The following is a 16732-nucleotide window of genomic DNA, read 5'->3' on the forward strand; positions in this document are numbered from 1 at the left end:
TGATATGAAAAGGTTAAAGAAATTTGTAATAGCATTGAGTAAAACAGCACATACAAAACATCAACACTTAAGATTTTCTTTTTCACATCGACTGAAAAAATTGTAAACTAAAGGAAGACAGTTTGACTTTCAAATGTTTAAGCATTTAACAATTACTACCATTCAACACAACTAGCTGAGAAATCAATAGCTCATTCATATGCTGTCAACAGCAATCAACATTTCAGTAACTGATTACAATAAATTACAAATAAACTAATGAATCCTGGTAGAAATAATAGCCAAATCTCACTCAAACCATACTCTAAGGAAAGAAAATTAACACTGGGTAATGAAGTCTTAGATTATATCTGGAAAAAAAGATATCTGAATGCTCAGAGCTGATATAAGGATAAACAACAACAAATCATAAAACATCCAAAACAAACAAAAACGCACACTTGTGAGATCATTGTCGTTTAACATCCATTTTCCATGCTGGCATGGATTGGACGGTTTGACTGAGAGCTGGCAAGCCAGAAGGCTGCACCAGGCTCCAATCCAATCTGGCACAGTTTCTACAGCTGGATGCCCTTCCTAATGCCAACCACTCTGAGAGTGTAGTGGTTGCTTTTTACGTGCCACCGGCATGAGGGCTAGTCAGACAGTACTGGCATTGACCATGCTTGAATGGTGCTTTTTACATGCCACTACCATGGGAACCAGTTAGGCAGCACTGGCAATGACCATGCTCGAATGGTGCTTTTTATGTGCCACCGGCATGGGACCAGTCAGCTGGCACTGGCAGTGACCACGCTCGAATGGTGCTTTTTACCTGCCACCAGCATGGGTGCTAATCAGGCAGTACTGTCATCGGCCACAACAATGACTTCACTTGACTCATCAGGTCTTCACAAGTGCAGTTTATTGCCCAATGATTGAAGGGTGCTCTTAAATGGGCTGGTTATGCTGCACTGGCATAGGTCACGGTTACAGTCTCACTTGGCTTGCCGGGTCTTCTCAAGCACAGCATATCTCCAAGGGTCTCGGTCACGTGTCATTGCCTTTGTGAGACACAATACATTTAACCCTCTAGTATTTAAACTGGCCATATCTGGCCCAAATGTTCTACCTGTTTGATATTCAAACTGGCTAGATTCAGCCTCTCACCTCTTCCTGACAATGTTATTCTTAAAATAGGCAATCATATCATCAAAATCTCAAAGATACAAGATAATGCATGATTAATTCAAATATGCATTTCATTGGACGGAATAATCTAAATGCTAAAGAGTTAACGCCTCCATCAGTCAGAGTTGACCCAGTACTTACAACTGGAAAATCTTTCTCCAGGATGCAGGTTTGGGCAGGGGTTTTTTTTATGGAAGGTCATGAGATGCCCAAACAGCAATTCAACTCTATAACATTAGTGTTGTCCAATGGAAGCAAAGACTGATTCAGCTTGGGTTAGGGTTAGGGTATGATTCTGATGTCATAACATTAAACTCTGAATGTAAAGAATCAAAACTAATACTGCAAAGCATTTTGTCTAAAGCCTTAATGACACTACCAATCCACTGCCATCTCTCTCTCACACACACACACACACACACACACACACACACACACACACACACACAGGTTCGCACACAAATAAAAATATGAAGCTGTCAATATTGTTGTAACTTTAATGAGTTAAAGCAACTACAAAACTTGCATAGAGAAATAGGTATATAGATATGTATTATAGATAGGTTATTATGTAGGTAGATAGGTAGGTAGGTTCAGAGGTTGACAGATTCATTGGCAAACAGGTAGGCCAATAGATAGATAAAAAAAAAGATATCTTGCTGGGACGGAATCAATAAATAAATGGCTGGATGAACTGATGATAAATGGCTAAGTTATAACTGTATTCGTGGTGTTTTATTTGAAACAATTCATTCAGCTCACTTTTTTTTTTACAACATGAATGGCAGATCAAGGTTTTTTTCTCCAGTGCCAAAATAAAGTGAACCAAATTTTGGTGTTCCAGGTTTTGTAAAGAATGTATATCCAGGCCAAAGTAAGCTTCGGATTACAACCATACCACAGCCACGCTCGAACTGAAAACTCCAGCAGCCTGAAATGAGAAGGCTGAGATTGAAACAAAGGCAAATATTTATCTTTTCATATGTAACTGTATTCATATACAAAATACAATATTTTAAACAAGTTGCATAAACAAGAGATTATTGCTCTGAATAAGATATTCTATAATCCTGAAATGCTTTCATTGACTGATCTGAGAAGGAATACAAAATTATTTCAAAATTATAATTATATGTAGCTGTTTAATCTATTTACTTAAACACTAGATACAAAACACTATTTGTCAAACTAATGGCTTAAACTGCATTTTACCTTTTGGAATATCATCTTCAATAATATCCATGAAATCCAAGGATCTGTCCATATTTGATCTTTCAATTATGGGTTTCTTACTCAGTAGAACAGCTGGTCGGAAGTGCATGTATGAATAAAGTTTAGAAGCATCATTTGCAAACAATCCTTAGAAAAAAAAAAAAAAAAGAGGTTGATTAATAGAATAGATCATAATTAGATAGAAAATATAATTCAATATCATCCTGATTAATTAAATACAAATGATAATTAATAAAACATAACAATTAAATAGAACATGGACTAAGTATCGAACATGATAATTAAATAGAAGACCAAAAGTTCAAATTTTCCACCATCCATTCTATGCTAGCCCTCAGCACAGGTCATAGCTCAACTTGATCTAATTTGTAAAGATGACAAAAAAAATGTAGAGGTTTGACTCTTATTTTACTGTTGTTGTTGTTGGTGGTTTGGTTGTTGTCACTGTTGTATGACCTCTATGCCAATTTTTTCATGCTGGGACAAGAATGAAGCAGTGTTTATGACCAAATGCTCTTCCTGTCACTAGCCCTTTTAGTTACCTCTTATGACACAAAGGACTGCAGTTTACTAATTTTAAAACCAGGATATATAACAAGTATTACTAGCAGTGTCCTACAGTGGTAAGCTGGCAGAATCATTAGCACACAGGACAAAATGCTTAGTGACATTTTTTTCTGTTTTCATGTTTTGTTTTCAAATTCCACCATGGTCAAATTTGCCTTTCATCATTTTGGGGCCAAGGAAATAGTATCAGTTGAGCACTAGTCTCAATGTAATTGACAAGCCCCTTCATCCAAAATTTCAAGCCTTGTGCCCATAGAAGAAAGGGGCTGTTAGCAATATCCTGCAAAGGAAACATTTTATCATCTTCGTTTTAATGTCCATTTTTCCATGTTTGCATGGGTTGGATTGAGTTTATTGAGGCAGATTTCCTATGGCCAGATGCTCTTCCTGTTGCCAACCCATACATATTTCCAAGAAAGGTAATATTTCCCCATGGCCAGAGATGTTTCCACAGAATATTGCAAATAAATGACATTCATTTACAACAGTCATATAATGTCATGACAAGGAGACACAAACACATGCACACTCACATTCACATAAATATAAACATCAGGCTTCTTTCAGTTTCTCTCTTAAAATCCACTTGCAAGGCTTTGATCAGCCTAGGACTATAGTCTTTGCCTCCTAGTTTTTCTACAGGTATAGTTATAAATAGTATTTTAGTTATTATCATCTTCAAATATTACCAATGGCAATATCAACACAGCTCATTGCTGCTGTTGTTGTTGTTGTTGTTCAGCTCCCAGGTATGCTGATCAAGCATACCTATGCCATCAATTTTTTTTTTTTTTGACATAGGTATAGCCAAGTAAAGAAATTATTTGCTTAGCAGCCATGTGGCTGCTACATGTTTGATCCCACTACATGAGATATTGGGTGTTTTCCACTGTAGCTTCACAATGTATGTGTGTGTATGTATGCATGTATGTATGTGTGTGTGTGAATGTGCATTGTGTGTATTGTGTAGGTATACATGTGTGTGTGTGTAGGAATATTTACATGTCATGTGTACTATGAGTATGTGTCTCTCTGTATCCATATCTGTGCTTGTGTGTACTGGTGTATATTCATACATTGTTATATTGCTCTAATTTAATTCTATGTTCTGATTAAGTATCGAACTAAGTTTAGTGATTCTGCTTTATTTCGTGTGTTCACCTCGTGTTCTTTTAAAGTGAAAACTTTTGACTGTTCTCTAATTTGCATACTGGTTTGTTTTGTAAATGGTGTGATACTTTTTGCATGTGGATTTTTTAAGTTCTGCTTTAATCAGCGTGCATTTTTGAGTACATATTGTGTTGTATTGTCGCCAAAATAATTCGGTATTAAAACATAACATATATCAAAAAAAGTAAAAACTTAGTGACTTGACAAACAGAAATCAATATTAAGCACTTGAATGAAATAAATTCTGGGTCAGTACAGTAGACTAAAACTCTTGAAGATTATTCCCCAGCATGGCTGCAGTTCAAAGACTGAAACAAACTAAAGAATATTGTATCTAAGATCACGTCATTTAATGACAGCAGAGTGTCATCTAAGGGAGAACTGGCTGCTACTTCTTGCAAGTTTGGTGACTCCATAGATTTTCCCTTATAAGCATGTTTTAAGTTAGAGAGATGACACATATAAAATAATGGACAAACTTACCCTTAAAACTGGGATTTAACACAACTTTCCCTGTTGGTGTATACATAAAACTGCCCCTTGGAACTATTCTCACATCATCGTCAATATCCAACACGACAGATGCCAGGCGATCTTCTTCTTTCACCATCTCCTTTAAATTGGTAACATGAATAAGTACATAAAAAAAGCACATGGCATATTTTCTTTTTCTTAGGATTGCAATATTGTTTTTGAATAGAATTCCACTGCCCTCCTCTCTCTTTGTTACCCTCATATTTATCACTCTCTTTCCTATCACAGTGTAATGAGGGATAACAATGGATCTATCCGTATTCAATCCCCATCTCATTATCCTGCTATATTGTTAGCCTTCTTTCTCACCTCTACCCTTTCCATCTTCGTTGCTATCCATCTCTCTCTCTCTCTGTATATATATATATATATATACATTCATCATTATCATCATCACCCTTCTCTTTTACACATTGTTGACATCCCTCTCTTCTTCTCTCTCTCTCTCAAATCATCATCATTGTCATCATCCTCATCATCATCGTCATTGTTTTAACTTCCACTTTTCATGCTTGCATTGTTTGGACAAAATTTGTTGAGGCAGTATTTCTAGAGTTGGGTGTCCTTCCTTCACCAACCTTTATGTTTCCCCAAGTAAGGTAATATTCCCCCATAACTAAACATGTTTCACAGCAGATTGGAAACAAATTAAACACTAAAGGTGGTGCTAAAGCATGGTCACGATCCAATGACTGGAATCAGTAAAAGAATAAAAGAATATCTTTATACTTACCTCATGCTCTTCCTCTTCCTCATCAACCCCGTCTTTTTTTAACTTAAATTCATTGCTCACATCACCTGTAAATCTTCCCCTGACATTTCTACTCAGTTTCATTGTTTCTGATTCCACAGAAGGCATAACAACCCAATGAACACAGTCCATGCTGTGAGTAAACAAACAAGTTCTTCTCAGTGTTCCGCTATTATTAGTTTGAAAAATCAATGGGAGTTGTTTTATCAATAAAGTAACATGAACAGCACCAACATTATACCACAAGAACAACATCAACACTACACCTGATTACACAAGAGTAATGATGAAGCCTCTATATAGTCACTCATTCTGCTAGAAATAGCAGCCAAATCTCCTTCAAGTTAAACATTAATGTCTTTAAGAAAGGACACAATGGATAATGATGACATAAATACTCCTAAATGTTGTTGATGTCCAGCATGAACATCTATAGATAAAATGTGTGGTGGGGTAGGCTCAAAGGGTTGAGTACAATACTAACATTACACTAATGAGAACACCACTAATATTACACTTTTGAGAACAAAACCTCGATAAGGACACAGCTAACATTATAAATCAATAAAAAATCTCTACGTGATCAATTGGTCTGCTAGAAATTGCAGTCAGATCCATCTCAAAATCTGAGTTATTTCTCTTAACTCATTTTTATTTACGTATGTAACAGTTAAGTTTTTAGTTGAAGTCGAGGGTCACCAATTGTAATGATAAAAATTCATTGTTATAACGGCAAGTTGTAAGATGTGAAAGATGGACAATGCATGAAGTTTTAAGAAAATATTTATTTACCGTTTCATTGAAAAATACCTTACCTCGACAGGTAGGTTATAACATCCGAGAGCATGCGAAAGAAAGTTAGATGTGGTAGAATTTTTCTTTGTATAATTTTGTGTACACGTTGTTAGTAGTAATCCACAGATAGTGATAGAATGATGTTGTAAGAGAACAGAATTAGAGCTAGTGAGAGTGTGTAGGGCTAGTGAGAGAGTGTAGAGCTAGTGAGAGTGTTGTCTCACAGTTGCTGATAGTAAATTTCATTTCTCTCACTGACTATTGTCTTTAGTAGCTGCCTTCCTTGTGATCATGATTCTAGCAGTCCATTCCCTAACTAATTGAGTTGTCACCAGCCGCCTCGCTCCGTCGTCACCAAGTGACTGCTTGGGTTTTGCTTGGGAGTTCTTGCTTTTATAACTATCCTGAAGGATAGCCATATCATTGAGAACAATGGGCTTCATTAGTGGTACTGTGATATCACTATTCTAGCTTTTGCTGAAGTGGAAGAGGTTATAAGGGTCAAGTGGTGAAGACATTATTTCGGCCTAACTAAAGGCAATTTGGCAAATGTAAAACTGCTGTCGGAGAAAAACCATTGCCCCCCCCCCCCGTGAGAAAAGTTCTGTTGAACTGTTAATTTAAATTTGGCTAAGGTGGATCGAATCCACTTCATGCCTGTCCCAGCATTCCTGCCACATTTGGAATCCAGCCTTGAAGTTGTTTTCCGTAAGCAAGTCAAGGACTTTCTGCAATTCACTCTGGATCTCAACAACCTTCGAACTACATTTTCATCTTGGGGAAGAGATAGGAGTCCACAGGTGCTAAATCTAGCAAATAGGGTGGGTGCAGACATGATACCATGTTGTTTTTAGCAAGGAAATCATGAGGGGAGCTTGATGAAGAATCCAATTCTTCATGCTCCACAGATCCAGTCACTTTCACCAAATGTCCTCCCTCAAACAATTCAAAATGTCAGTAGAACTCTCGATTGATAATCTGGTCCTGAGGGACAAATTCTCAATCCACAATACCATATTTCCGAGTGTAACACTCATGGCAGGTCTTCCAGATTGCTCATCATCTTCCAGGGATGCTCCTCCACCTTTGAAGCACCCATGCCATTTGAAACATTGTGTATGACTCATTGCCTTGTCGCCATAAGCTTGCTGAAACATGCTCAATGTCACTGTAGCAGACTTTCCAAGTTTAACACAAAATTTCACATTGGCTCTTTGTTCCAACTTCTTGTCCACAACAAAATCACAGACTGCAGTATACATGTGATCATAAAAGCACGAATTTCACAACTTGCAAAGTAAACACAGTGATGTCACTCAGCACACTACATCATGCAGGTCACTGCCAGCTCTCAATGTCCAAGCAACCATGTGCTGCCATCTGTTGGCTTACTACAGAACTAATTAGGGGAACTTTTGATACCATTGATACATTGGTGTCTAGAGGGTAACTGATTTCCACAACAGAACATACATTTCCTTGTGGTCCCACACAACATGTTTCAACTTGGTGGTTGTTTTAATTTTTAAGTTCTACCAATATTCTTTTGACCCATCGGTCTCAATATAGTTAACTTTGGAGGTGTTTTCTCTTTCGCTATCCTGTTCCAGACCATTATGGCCACCACATCATGTCACATGGAAAGATAATATCTAGAAGACATCCTCTCGCAGTTAGCAATAACGCAGTTTCTGTCTTCTTTCAGTCAGTCAGTCAGTATGTATGGATGGCTGGATGTTCTCTTTTGAATAGAAAGAAGTTCGAATTTTTTTCTCTCAGGAAATCTATGGATAAATTTATTTTGAGGGTATAGTCTATTCTAATTGGTCTATTAGTGATACTCATTTTATAAACCCTAGAGTGATGAAATACTAAGTTTGTTCCAGAATCTCGGGCAGAGCTAGATGCTATAAACTCACATAGGTAAGCAATATTGGTTGCCCTAGGTCGAGTCGGTCTATAAAATATCCTCTTTATTGAAGATAGAACATAGTGTGGTGGTGATGGCTCTTTTCGTTGCCTGTTATGTTTAACCCTATAAATATCCACGCCCTATTTTTTTTTTTATGACTGTAGGGTTTGGACAGAGTTTTGACCACCAGTTGTAAATTTTTTTTTTTTTTGTACTTTCAGAAATTAAAAAAAAGAAATAAGTGGAAATTTTACCGGTGAGTGTGTTAAATTATAAGGCACCAAAAACGGAATTTTCAGAAATGTTTTTGGAATTTGTGTTCTACTAACTCTATCTCGTACTAATAAGTTAACAAAACAAAACAAAAAAAGAAAAAAGAGAGATTTAGTAGTTGTTATTGTTTATCCCTTAGTCAATCTTCATCAAACCATCCTATAAGTAAAAGTATTCCAGCTGTCACCATTCTGTTATTTTTAATATAAGGGCCTACATTTTTCTCGAGAAAATTCATAAATCCATATAGGTGAGCTCCTTAAAATGGCATGGGTATAGTTGATTACAATCGTATAAGTTATGACTTGGGTGAATTTGGCTACAATTTCTAGCAAGTCAAGAGACCATCAAGAGGTCCCTTCATTGGTTCGTATTGTATTGTACAAAAATAAACGCCTAGGATCTAGTCTGTTATTATGTCATTAAGGCGGCGAGCTGGCAGAAACGTTAGCACGCCGGGCGAAATGCTTAGTAGTATTTCGTCTACTGCTACGTTCTGAGTTCAAATTCCGTCGAGGTCGGTTTTGCCTTTCATCCTTTCGGGGTCGATAAATTAAGTACCAATTACGCACCGGGGTTGATGTAATCGACTTAATCTCTTTGTCCTTGTTCGTCCCCTCTATGTTTGGCCCCTTGTGGGCAATAAAGAAATAAGAACCATTAGCACGCCGAACAAAATGCTTAGCGACATTTCGTCCATCTCTATGTCCTGAGTTCAAATTCCACCGAGTTCGACTTTGTCTTTCATCCTTTCCTGATCGATGGAATAAGTTCCAGTGAAGTACTGGAGTTGATGGAACTGACTTCTCCCTTCCCCCTTAAAACTGCTAATCTTATGTCAATATTTGTAACCATTATTATTTATATCATTATTTGCTTTTTTTCTCTTTATCCTAAACACGTTTTCTTAACACTTTTGGACTTATGTATGTCACTTGTATATGCAACAAAATTTTTTTTTAATTATCATTTAGACATCTGTTAATCATGAAATATTTAGAATACAGGAACTTACCAATAAAAATATTTCTTGAGCGGAGAAAATTCATCCTGAGAAACTCCTTGAGCGATAAAATAAGCTTTGCCTCGGAGTGTTTTAATTTTACCCCAAAAATAGACTTTGTGAAATTTATTCTCATACTTCAAAATAGTCAACGAAGACTGTAGAGAAGATTTTTGTTCAGGACTCAGTATAATTCCAGAGCTAGCAAAAAAATTTATATCCAGTATTAGGTTTTCTGAATCCATTATTGACGAATAACCTGTACGATTGCTGAACTGAGAACACGCTGTTGCTAGGGAAGCCTGCGCATGTCCATATCATTATTTGATAAATTCGTTTGCTCTGTGTGATTGTTTGTTTTTTAAGAACACCCGGTTGCTATGGAGCCCGCGCATGCCCATAAACTCTCTTACGCTGTTATAGTTATTTGTATGTAGACTCGGGTTGTTTTTGTTTATTTTCCTGATTAAAACTTTTTTATCTTTTTACAGTTATTGATACGATTATCAATTTTAGTTTTTCTTCACTACATATTTTATTTCTAGTTAACTTTTTTTATGCTCCCTGCATCAAATATATTAACACTTAACTATCATTCGTTTGGAATTAGTCAACATACTATTACTTTCGTCGAAATTCACTTCAAATTATGAGCAACCTACTAACGAATCTGGTTAAATATTTTATGGGAACGATAAAAGTTGAAGACGACTTTGACAAAATTTGAAACCAGAGTATCATAAAGATATGAAAATTTTGTTGCTGTTATCAAAGAAACCGAGGTTTCGTGTCAGTCTGTCTGCCTATCTGTCTGTCTATGTGCGTATGTATGTATGCATGTAGGTAGGTATGTCTGAGTGTGTTTTTTTATGTACGTATGTATAGTCCTAGAGCGCACAATGTTCCTAATGGTCGGCGTAGGTGAAGAATAAGTATACAAAAACCCAAACCCTAACTCTAAACACCGGGTGTACGTATTCTTTACTTTCGCCGCGATGGTCTTCCTCGGTCACAAGTGGACGGCCATCATGTATATATGTATTTAATATTTCGCTTAAGCATTGCCAGCCTAATATTCTGGTGTAGAACTCAATATACATATGCTTCAGAGCAAAGCGTTGGTCGAGTACAGTGCGGTAATAAGAAAATGAGATATCAAAGGTGTGGTGTGATGGAGGAAAAAAGACGGTGGAGATGGAGTATATGTAATCTGGGTATACCCCGCCTTTTAAATTTTTTTTTTTTTTTACGGCATCCCACGTTTTAGGCCATGGAGATTCCGATTCTGAAAAAAAATTTTCAAAAATCTCAATTTCAAAATTTCGATTCCCCCCCCCCCCCGGTTTTATATAGATCCACAGGGTAAACCTAACCCTAACTCAAACCCTAACCCTAACCCTAACCCTGACCGTAACCCTGACCCTAACCCTAACCCTGACCCTAACCCTAACCCTAACCCTAACACTAGTTTTGTGAGATTTGGCTGTTATTTCTAGCATGTAAATAGCCTGCTTGGTGGGGGGGGGATTGACATTTTTCAAAATTTTTTTTTTCAGAATCGGAATCTCCATAGCCTAAAACGTGGGATTCCGTAAAAAAAATTAATAAATAAGGGGGGGGGAGGTTCAGATTACATATAGTCCATTTCTACCAAAAAGACAGAATGAAACGTTGGACCTTACCTTGTCGACCGCAGCAGAGTACACGATCGCTCCTGATCAGAACACGTCTTTCTCGTAACCTCTCTGTTTTCTGACTGCCCCGACGTGCTAGCCTTCGACCGCGTGTCGCCGACTTCCGATCTGGCCCTTCCGGTCTGGCTTCACCTCTGTTTGCCTCACCTCTCTCCACCACAACACACAGCTCATCACAGCCCATAACACCACAAAAGGAATAATCGATTATCATATGAACTTCATTAGCTTACAGCTGTTTCTGCTAAAAGATGCAGTGTACTCATAGTTGAGTACCTGAATAACACCTTATAGCTTCATCGGAACCTCGAATATGAAGTGCAATTTATTTGGGAAAAGAATTGAATTTCTCTCAAATATTAAACCAACTGAGGGACCAGCCATCAGAATTGACAGCAGTATAATAGATAAGACAATTAAGAATATGAAGACAAGGAAAGCCCCTGGACTATCAGGAATCACTGCCGAGATGATTAAAATATCAGCCTACTCATTCGTATAGTTAATCAGGTTATTCAAGAAGGTGACTGGTATAGTCGTGTTATATATATAGTTGGCTGCTACAGCAGTAAAGGTAATGCCTTAGACAGAAACAACTACAGAAGTATCAAATTGCTGGACCAGGTCATGAAAGTTACAGAGAGAGTTATAGCTCAATTGATTTGGAATAGATTTAGGCTAGATGAGATGCAGTTTGGTCTCTTGCCTGGGAAGAGTACCACTGATGCCATTTTCGCTGCAGCAAAAGTACTTGGCCAAAAGTAAGCCATTTTACTTGGCTTTTGCTGACCCGGAGAAAGTTTTTGACAGAATCCCTCACTCTGTTTTCTGTTATCTAAGGAAGTTAGGAGTAGAGGACTGGCTTGTTAGAGCCGTACAAGCCACGTGCAGTGGTGCTGTCAATAGGTTGAGAGTCGGTCATGAATATAATGATGAATTTAGCATACAAGTACCCAGGGCTCAGTTCTCAGTCCATTCTTATTTATCATAGTCTTCCAGGCCATAACAGAGGAATTCAAAACTGGATGCCCATGGGAACTTCTATATGCTGATGATATCACTCTTACTGCAGAATCTGTAGCAGAAGTGGAGAAGAAATTTCAGGTATGGAAGCAAAAACCAGATAAAGTAGTCTTTGTGTGTGGTAGATGTGCAAGAACAATAAACACGAAGCGCACACAGGACTTAGACTCTCTCAAATGCCAGGAGGCTCCCTTGAGGTTGTTACCTAGATGACCAAATTGGCAATGGTGGAGGATGCTCCGAAAGTACTGTTTCTAGAATAAAAATAGTATGGAGGAAGTTCAGAGAGCTATTATCTCTGTCGGCAACAAAAGGACTCTCTCTTAGAGTGAAAAGTAAACTGTATGATGATTGAGTGCAAACAGCTATACTCCATGGTAGTGAGACATGGACTCTGAATGCAGAATACATGCATAGACTGGAGAGAAATGAAGGTAGTATGGTCTGTTGGATGTACAACATCAGTGTGCACGTACAACAAAGTGCAAATGTATTGAGAGAAAAGATACAGCATGCAAGAGAGAAGACTATGTTGGTTTGAACATGTGATGCGTATGAATGAAGACAGCTGTATAAAGAAGTGTTGATCACTGAAAGTGAATGGCACTTGTGGAAGATGGAGTCCCAGGAAGACATGGGATGAAGTGGTGAGGACCGATCTGAGGATGTTGGGCTCATGGAGGAGATGACAATGGACTGAGATGTCTGACAATATGAGGTTCTTGAAAAAACCCACCCACTTCAGTGAAACTGAGTTCTAGAAGTGCCCACATGTAACAACAATAAAAATTTTCACACACCCTCCCCTAACAAAACAAAATACATCTCTTCTCTTCCTCACATTTTCTCGTTTTCATGTACTATGCTATTTTGTTCTCACTGCCCTGCTCACTGTATCATTGCTATTCTATTGTCCTCCATCCCCTCTATATACCTAGGTTTCCCCATTTTCGATAAACTTTAATTTTTGAAATGTGGGCAGCCAAACCAACTATTTAATCTGTAATGTGTTGTTTATCACATTAAATGCATATTGAATGCTTAAAATTACAAAAGATATGTTGTTTGGGTCAACAAAATGATTGTTTTTTAAAAATATTTAATTTGTAATGTGCTGTTTATCGCATTAAATGCATATTGAATGCTTAAAATTACAAAAGACGTGTTGTTAATTCATTTTCCGCGTGTAAAATACAAATATTGACAACACAGGCTATTTTCAGAATGTTGACATAGCCACGCAGAAAATGACTGCTTCCAAATCCTGTTTCCTAACTGGGTGAAAAATGATCAAACTTTAAACCTCTGTAACTTTAAAAGCTTTTTCAGGAAAAAGTGAAATAGCTCCAGCAATTCAGCTTGGAAAAGTACATTAATGTACCAAATTTTCAAATTTTCAATAAAATCTTGGCAGCCAAACATTAAAAGATCCTAAGCAAGAATTTCAATTGCTGAAGAAGTTTATAAACAATTAAAATGAAATTACCAAAGATCGCGAAACAAGCTCCGTTCGATTTATAACCAGCTTGACTTCTTAAGCTGCTGCCTCAATTATCTTAATAAGGATTATCACTATCTTTTTAATTATCATTAGGGACATAATTTTAATTTAACGTTATTTTCTTTTTCTTTTTTTTTTTTCCTTTACGCTTTCTAAATTATTTCATCCCCTCTTAACTCTAAATTTTATTTAACTATAGTAAATTGAGTAGCATAAGTAGAAGTAAAATTGTGCACACAATAACCTATGTTTTGTCACGGGGAGCTTCTTTGACAGAAGATTGAGTGGTGGGTCTCATTTCTGTCATTTCACATTTATATGGTAGACCACAACTACATTTACTATATTCAACTATAAATCATTAACAGTAAATTCTACCCTACAGCATTTCTGTGTTCAAATCTCATTCGCTTCAGTAAAATTAAAAGAAATCTAGTAAGACCGAAGCACGTTTGTTACTATGACCAGTTAACTTTAACAATCCACCCCCATATGCATCATCTATGTATGTGTTTCAAAATTTTCGATTAGCTAATCTTATTGGACTTATTTTCCTTGCATATTGTTTATAGATTTGAAACATTATGAGAGGGAGTTTTTGTCCAGTAATTGCTTTAATAATCAAATTCTTTTCAACTCATGATCTTACATATTTAGGACCTTACTCTATGTATTTAGTAAGTAAAACGCTGCTTTGGGGTACTTTTCCTCAGCCATATTATCTGTATCTTTTATGTTTTACTTGTTTCGGTCATTAGATTGCAGCTATGCTGGGGCACTGCCTTGAAGAGTTTAGTGGAACAAATCAACCTTAATATTTATTTTTTAAGCCTGGTACTTATTCTATCGATCCCTTTTGACAAACCGCTAAGTTATGGGGGACATAAACAAACCAACGCCAGCTTCTAGCAGTGATGGGTCTCTCTCTCTCTCTCTCTCTCTCTCTCTCTCTCTCACACACACACGACGACCTTCTTCCAGTTTCCATCTACTACATCAACTCACAAGGCTTTGGTTGGCCTGAGACTGGGATCCTTTCCTTTTGGCCGGCATATAGAAAAAATATTTTTTTGTAACTAAACACTTTCAAATTTCGTATACTGGTAGAATGTGTCATTTAAAACATCATTTACTCTTGGCGTTTTTAAGAAAATTCATTCTTTTCGGAGTTATTTCATGCTAAAGTTATCGTATTTCGGTAATTTCAACCAATCAATGACGTCTATTTAGGTGAAAACAATTACTGCTGTGGTTTGTCAGCAACACGTTCTGGTGGTGTAATGGGATCTTTTCCCTTGAATAAAATTACTGCCATTGTTTGTCAACAACAACTATCGGCAGTACTGTTATTTATGGCATCGTTCGTGCGTTTGTACTGGTTTTAGCTTTATGGTTTTAGGGTTAGGGTTCGGGTTTTAGAGTTAGGGTTAGGGTTATTTTTTCAATTGTTCATACAACTGTTTTGCCATAGTTCATTCTTCTCTGTACACTACTAGTACACTACTATTAATCGACCATTTCCAGTCTAAGAGGGGGCCTCTGTAGGCGCATTACCCCACTTGAAAACGGGTAACCAAGCTGGCTATACAGAGATAGAGGGCGTTACACAACATTAAGGTTCAGACACGTGACCTTATCTCTTTCCGCACTGGGACCTCGAACTGTAAAGATGTGACCTAGCCTCTCTCAACACCCACCAGCTAGCAGATAGGAGCATGGCACAGAAGACCATCGCCTTTACACACCAACCGTTCTATTTATTATTCCATTGTGTATATACGTGTGGCCACAATAAACGTGTTTAAGTTACAACCTCGCTTGTATATGTTTTTCATCCAGGTTTACTACCAGCAAAATTACAGCCTTCTGAGAGTCATATAGGTGGCTCATATCGACCTGCACCATCTAAAGATCTATCCACGACAAAATCAACCTCAAGATATATGTTAGAGTCAACTACCAATACTTGTCCTCACATCACTTGCTTTCGGTACCGTTTTCTTCGACTGAATCATCGCAACGTTCAGCGACATCTGTTCGGCAGTTAGGGTGAATGGTCGCCTATCGGAACCTTTCCGTATTATAAACTCAGTCCATCAAAGTTGTCCCTTCTTGTTTCTTCCGTATACAATGGCTCTTGCAGAAACCAGAGACACTGAAGGAGAATGTCACACGAACTAGGATGCGAAAGATTCGTGACAACATGAGTTGACGATGTCACTGTCATAGTGTCGGATACCAGGCGCATCAAAGTGATCAGTACTGCAAAACTCAAGAAAGAAAATTAATAGTTCTGCAGTTCGGCACCTGAAGAGGTACGTGCATGCCGTCCTACAACGTCGTAGGACTCCGGACGGATGGCGTGGTTAAATTTCTCGAGATCTGATTTGGTCTAGATCTCCAAGTGGAGAGAAACTGGGACGAGCAGGTTGGTCAGTCCCACTCAGAAGTGGGTCCAAAGAAAGCTATCCCTGAAAGTCGGCTGGAGGTAGCGAATGCTTACATCACTTCTGTGATGTATTATGTCCACACCATCGTACCTTGCCTCATTTTACACCCGACCGGGCTGGAGCACCTGCTGTTCCACTTTCTATGGAAGGAGCATGTTCCACTGGTCAGGGGCTCCAATTGCCATCAACACCTGTTGAGTGGGGGACTGGGCATGCTGTGGCTGATGATGCGCAGACATGCGCTGAGGCTGCGACATATCCAACAATTCTTGACGGTGAATAGGTGCGGTCACCGTTTGTCAAATGAGTCTTTCCACAGTTCATCTCTTTGATAGAGCTACAGTTCTGGGTCAAGCAAAAACCGAGGTAGGGCGCTTGGTTTCTGGAATGATGTCATGAGCTCACAGCCCTCTACCAGTCAGACAATGCGGTCGGTGGAAGCTCCACACTGGCATTTAAAAATGGGTTAGTGAAGAATAAAAGTGACAACGCCCTCTGGGAAACTCTGTGAGTCGATGAAGACCAACTGGCTGGTCTGCTCCGGAAAATTTTTGAGCCAGTGCCCAGGCATATTTACCTGAAACCCCTATCAGGCTGAAAATAAATTCTACAGGCACAAAAGTGCCGTCAGCTGAGCCTGACCACGATTCGCTCTG

At 38.0% G+C, this 16732-nt stretch overlaps 1 protein-coding gene across 2 annotated transcripts; it reads right to left on the reverse strand.

Annotated features, from left to right (window-relative positions):
• Positions 1 to 1653: 1653 nt before the first annotated feature.
• On the reverse strand, positions 1654 to 9771 carry LOC106881126 (radial spoke head protein 9 homolog). Of its 2 annotated transcripts, none has more exons than XM_014931387.3 (5): positions 9421 to 9771; positions 5408 to 5594; positions 4624 to 4753; positions 2383 to 2529; positions 1654 to 2101 (listed from the first exon to the last, which is right to left on the reverse strand). In XM_014931387.3, the coding sequence occupies exons 1-5, from the start codon at positions 9651 to 9653 to the stop codon at positions 1941 to 1943; spliced, it is 858 nt and encodes a 285-aa protein (XP_014786873.1). In that variant the 5' UTR covers positions 9654 to 9771; the 3' UTR covers positions 1654 to 1940. The 2 variants fall into 2 exon arrangements, with proteins under 2 accessions (XP_014786873.1, XP_014786874.1); XM_014931388.3 differs by having other exon boundaries at positions 5408 to 5558; positions 9421 to 9769.
• Between the last annotated feature and the right edge of the window lie 6961 nt (positions 9772 to 16732).

The sequence above is a fragment of the Octopus bimaculoides genome, chromosome 2 (assembly GCF_046866305.1).
Source record: "Octopus bimaculoides isolate indiv1 chromosome 2, ASM4686630v1, whole genome shotgun sequence".
Taxonomy (NCBI): Eukaryota; Metazoa; Mollusca; class Cephalopoda; order Octopoda; family Octopodidae; genus Octopus; species Octopus bimaculoides.

What these genes read in the sequence shown, in the direction of transcription:
- LOC106881126 (XM_014931387.3), bottom strand. Translation starts at nt 9,653, where the DNA reads ATGGATTCAGAAAACCTAATACTGGATATAAATTTTTTTGCTAGCTCT. An exon ending in GTTAAATCCCAGTTTTAAGG is followed by an intron (nt 2,530 to 4,623) that starts GTAAGTTTGTCC and finishes TTTTTTTCTAAG; the next exon opens with GATTGTTTGCAAATGATGCT. An exon ending in TGAAGATGATATTCCAAAAG is followed by an intron (nt 2,102 to 2,382) that starts GTAAAATGCAGT and finishes TTCTCATTTCAG; the next exon opens with GCTGCTGGAGTTTTCAGTTC.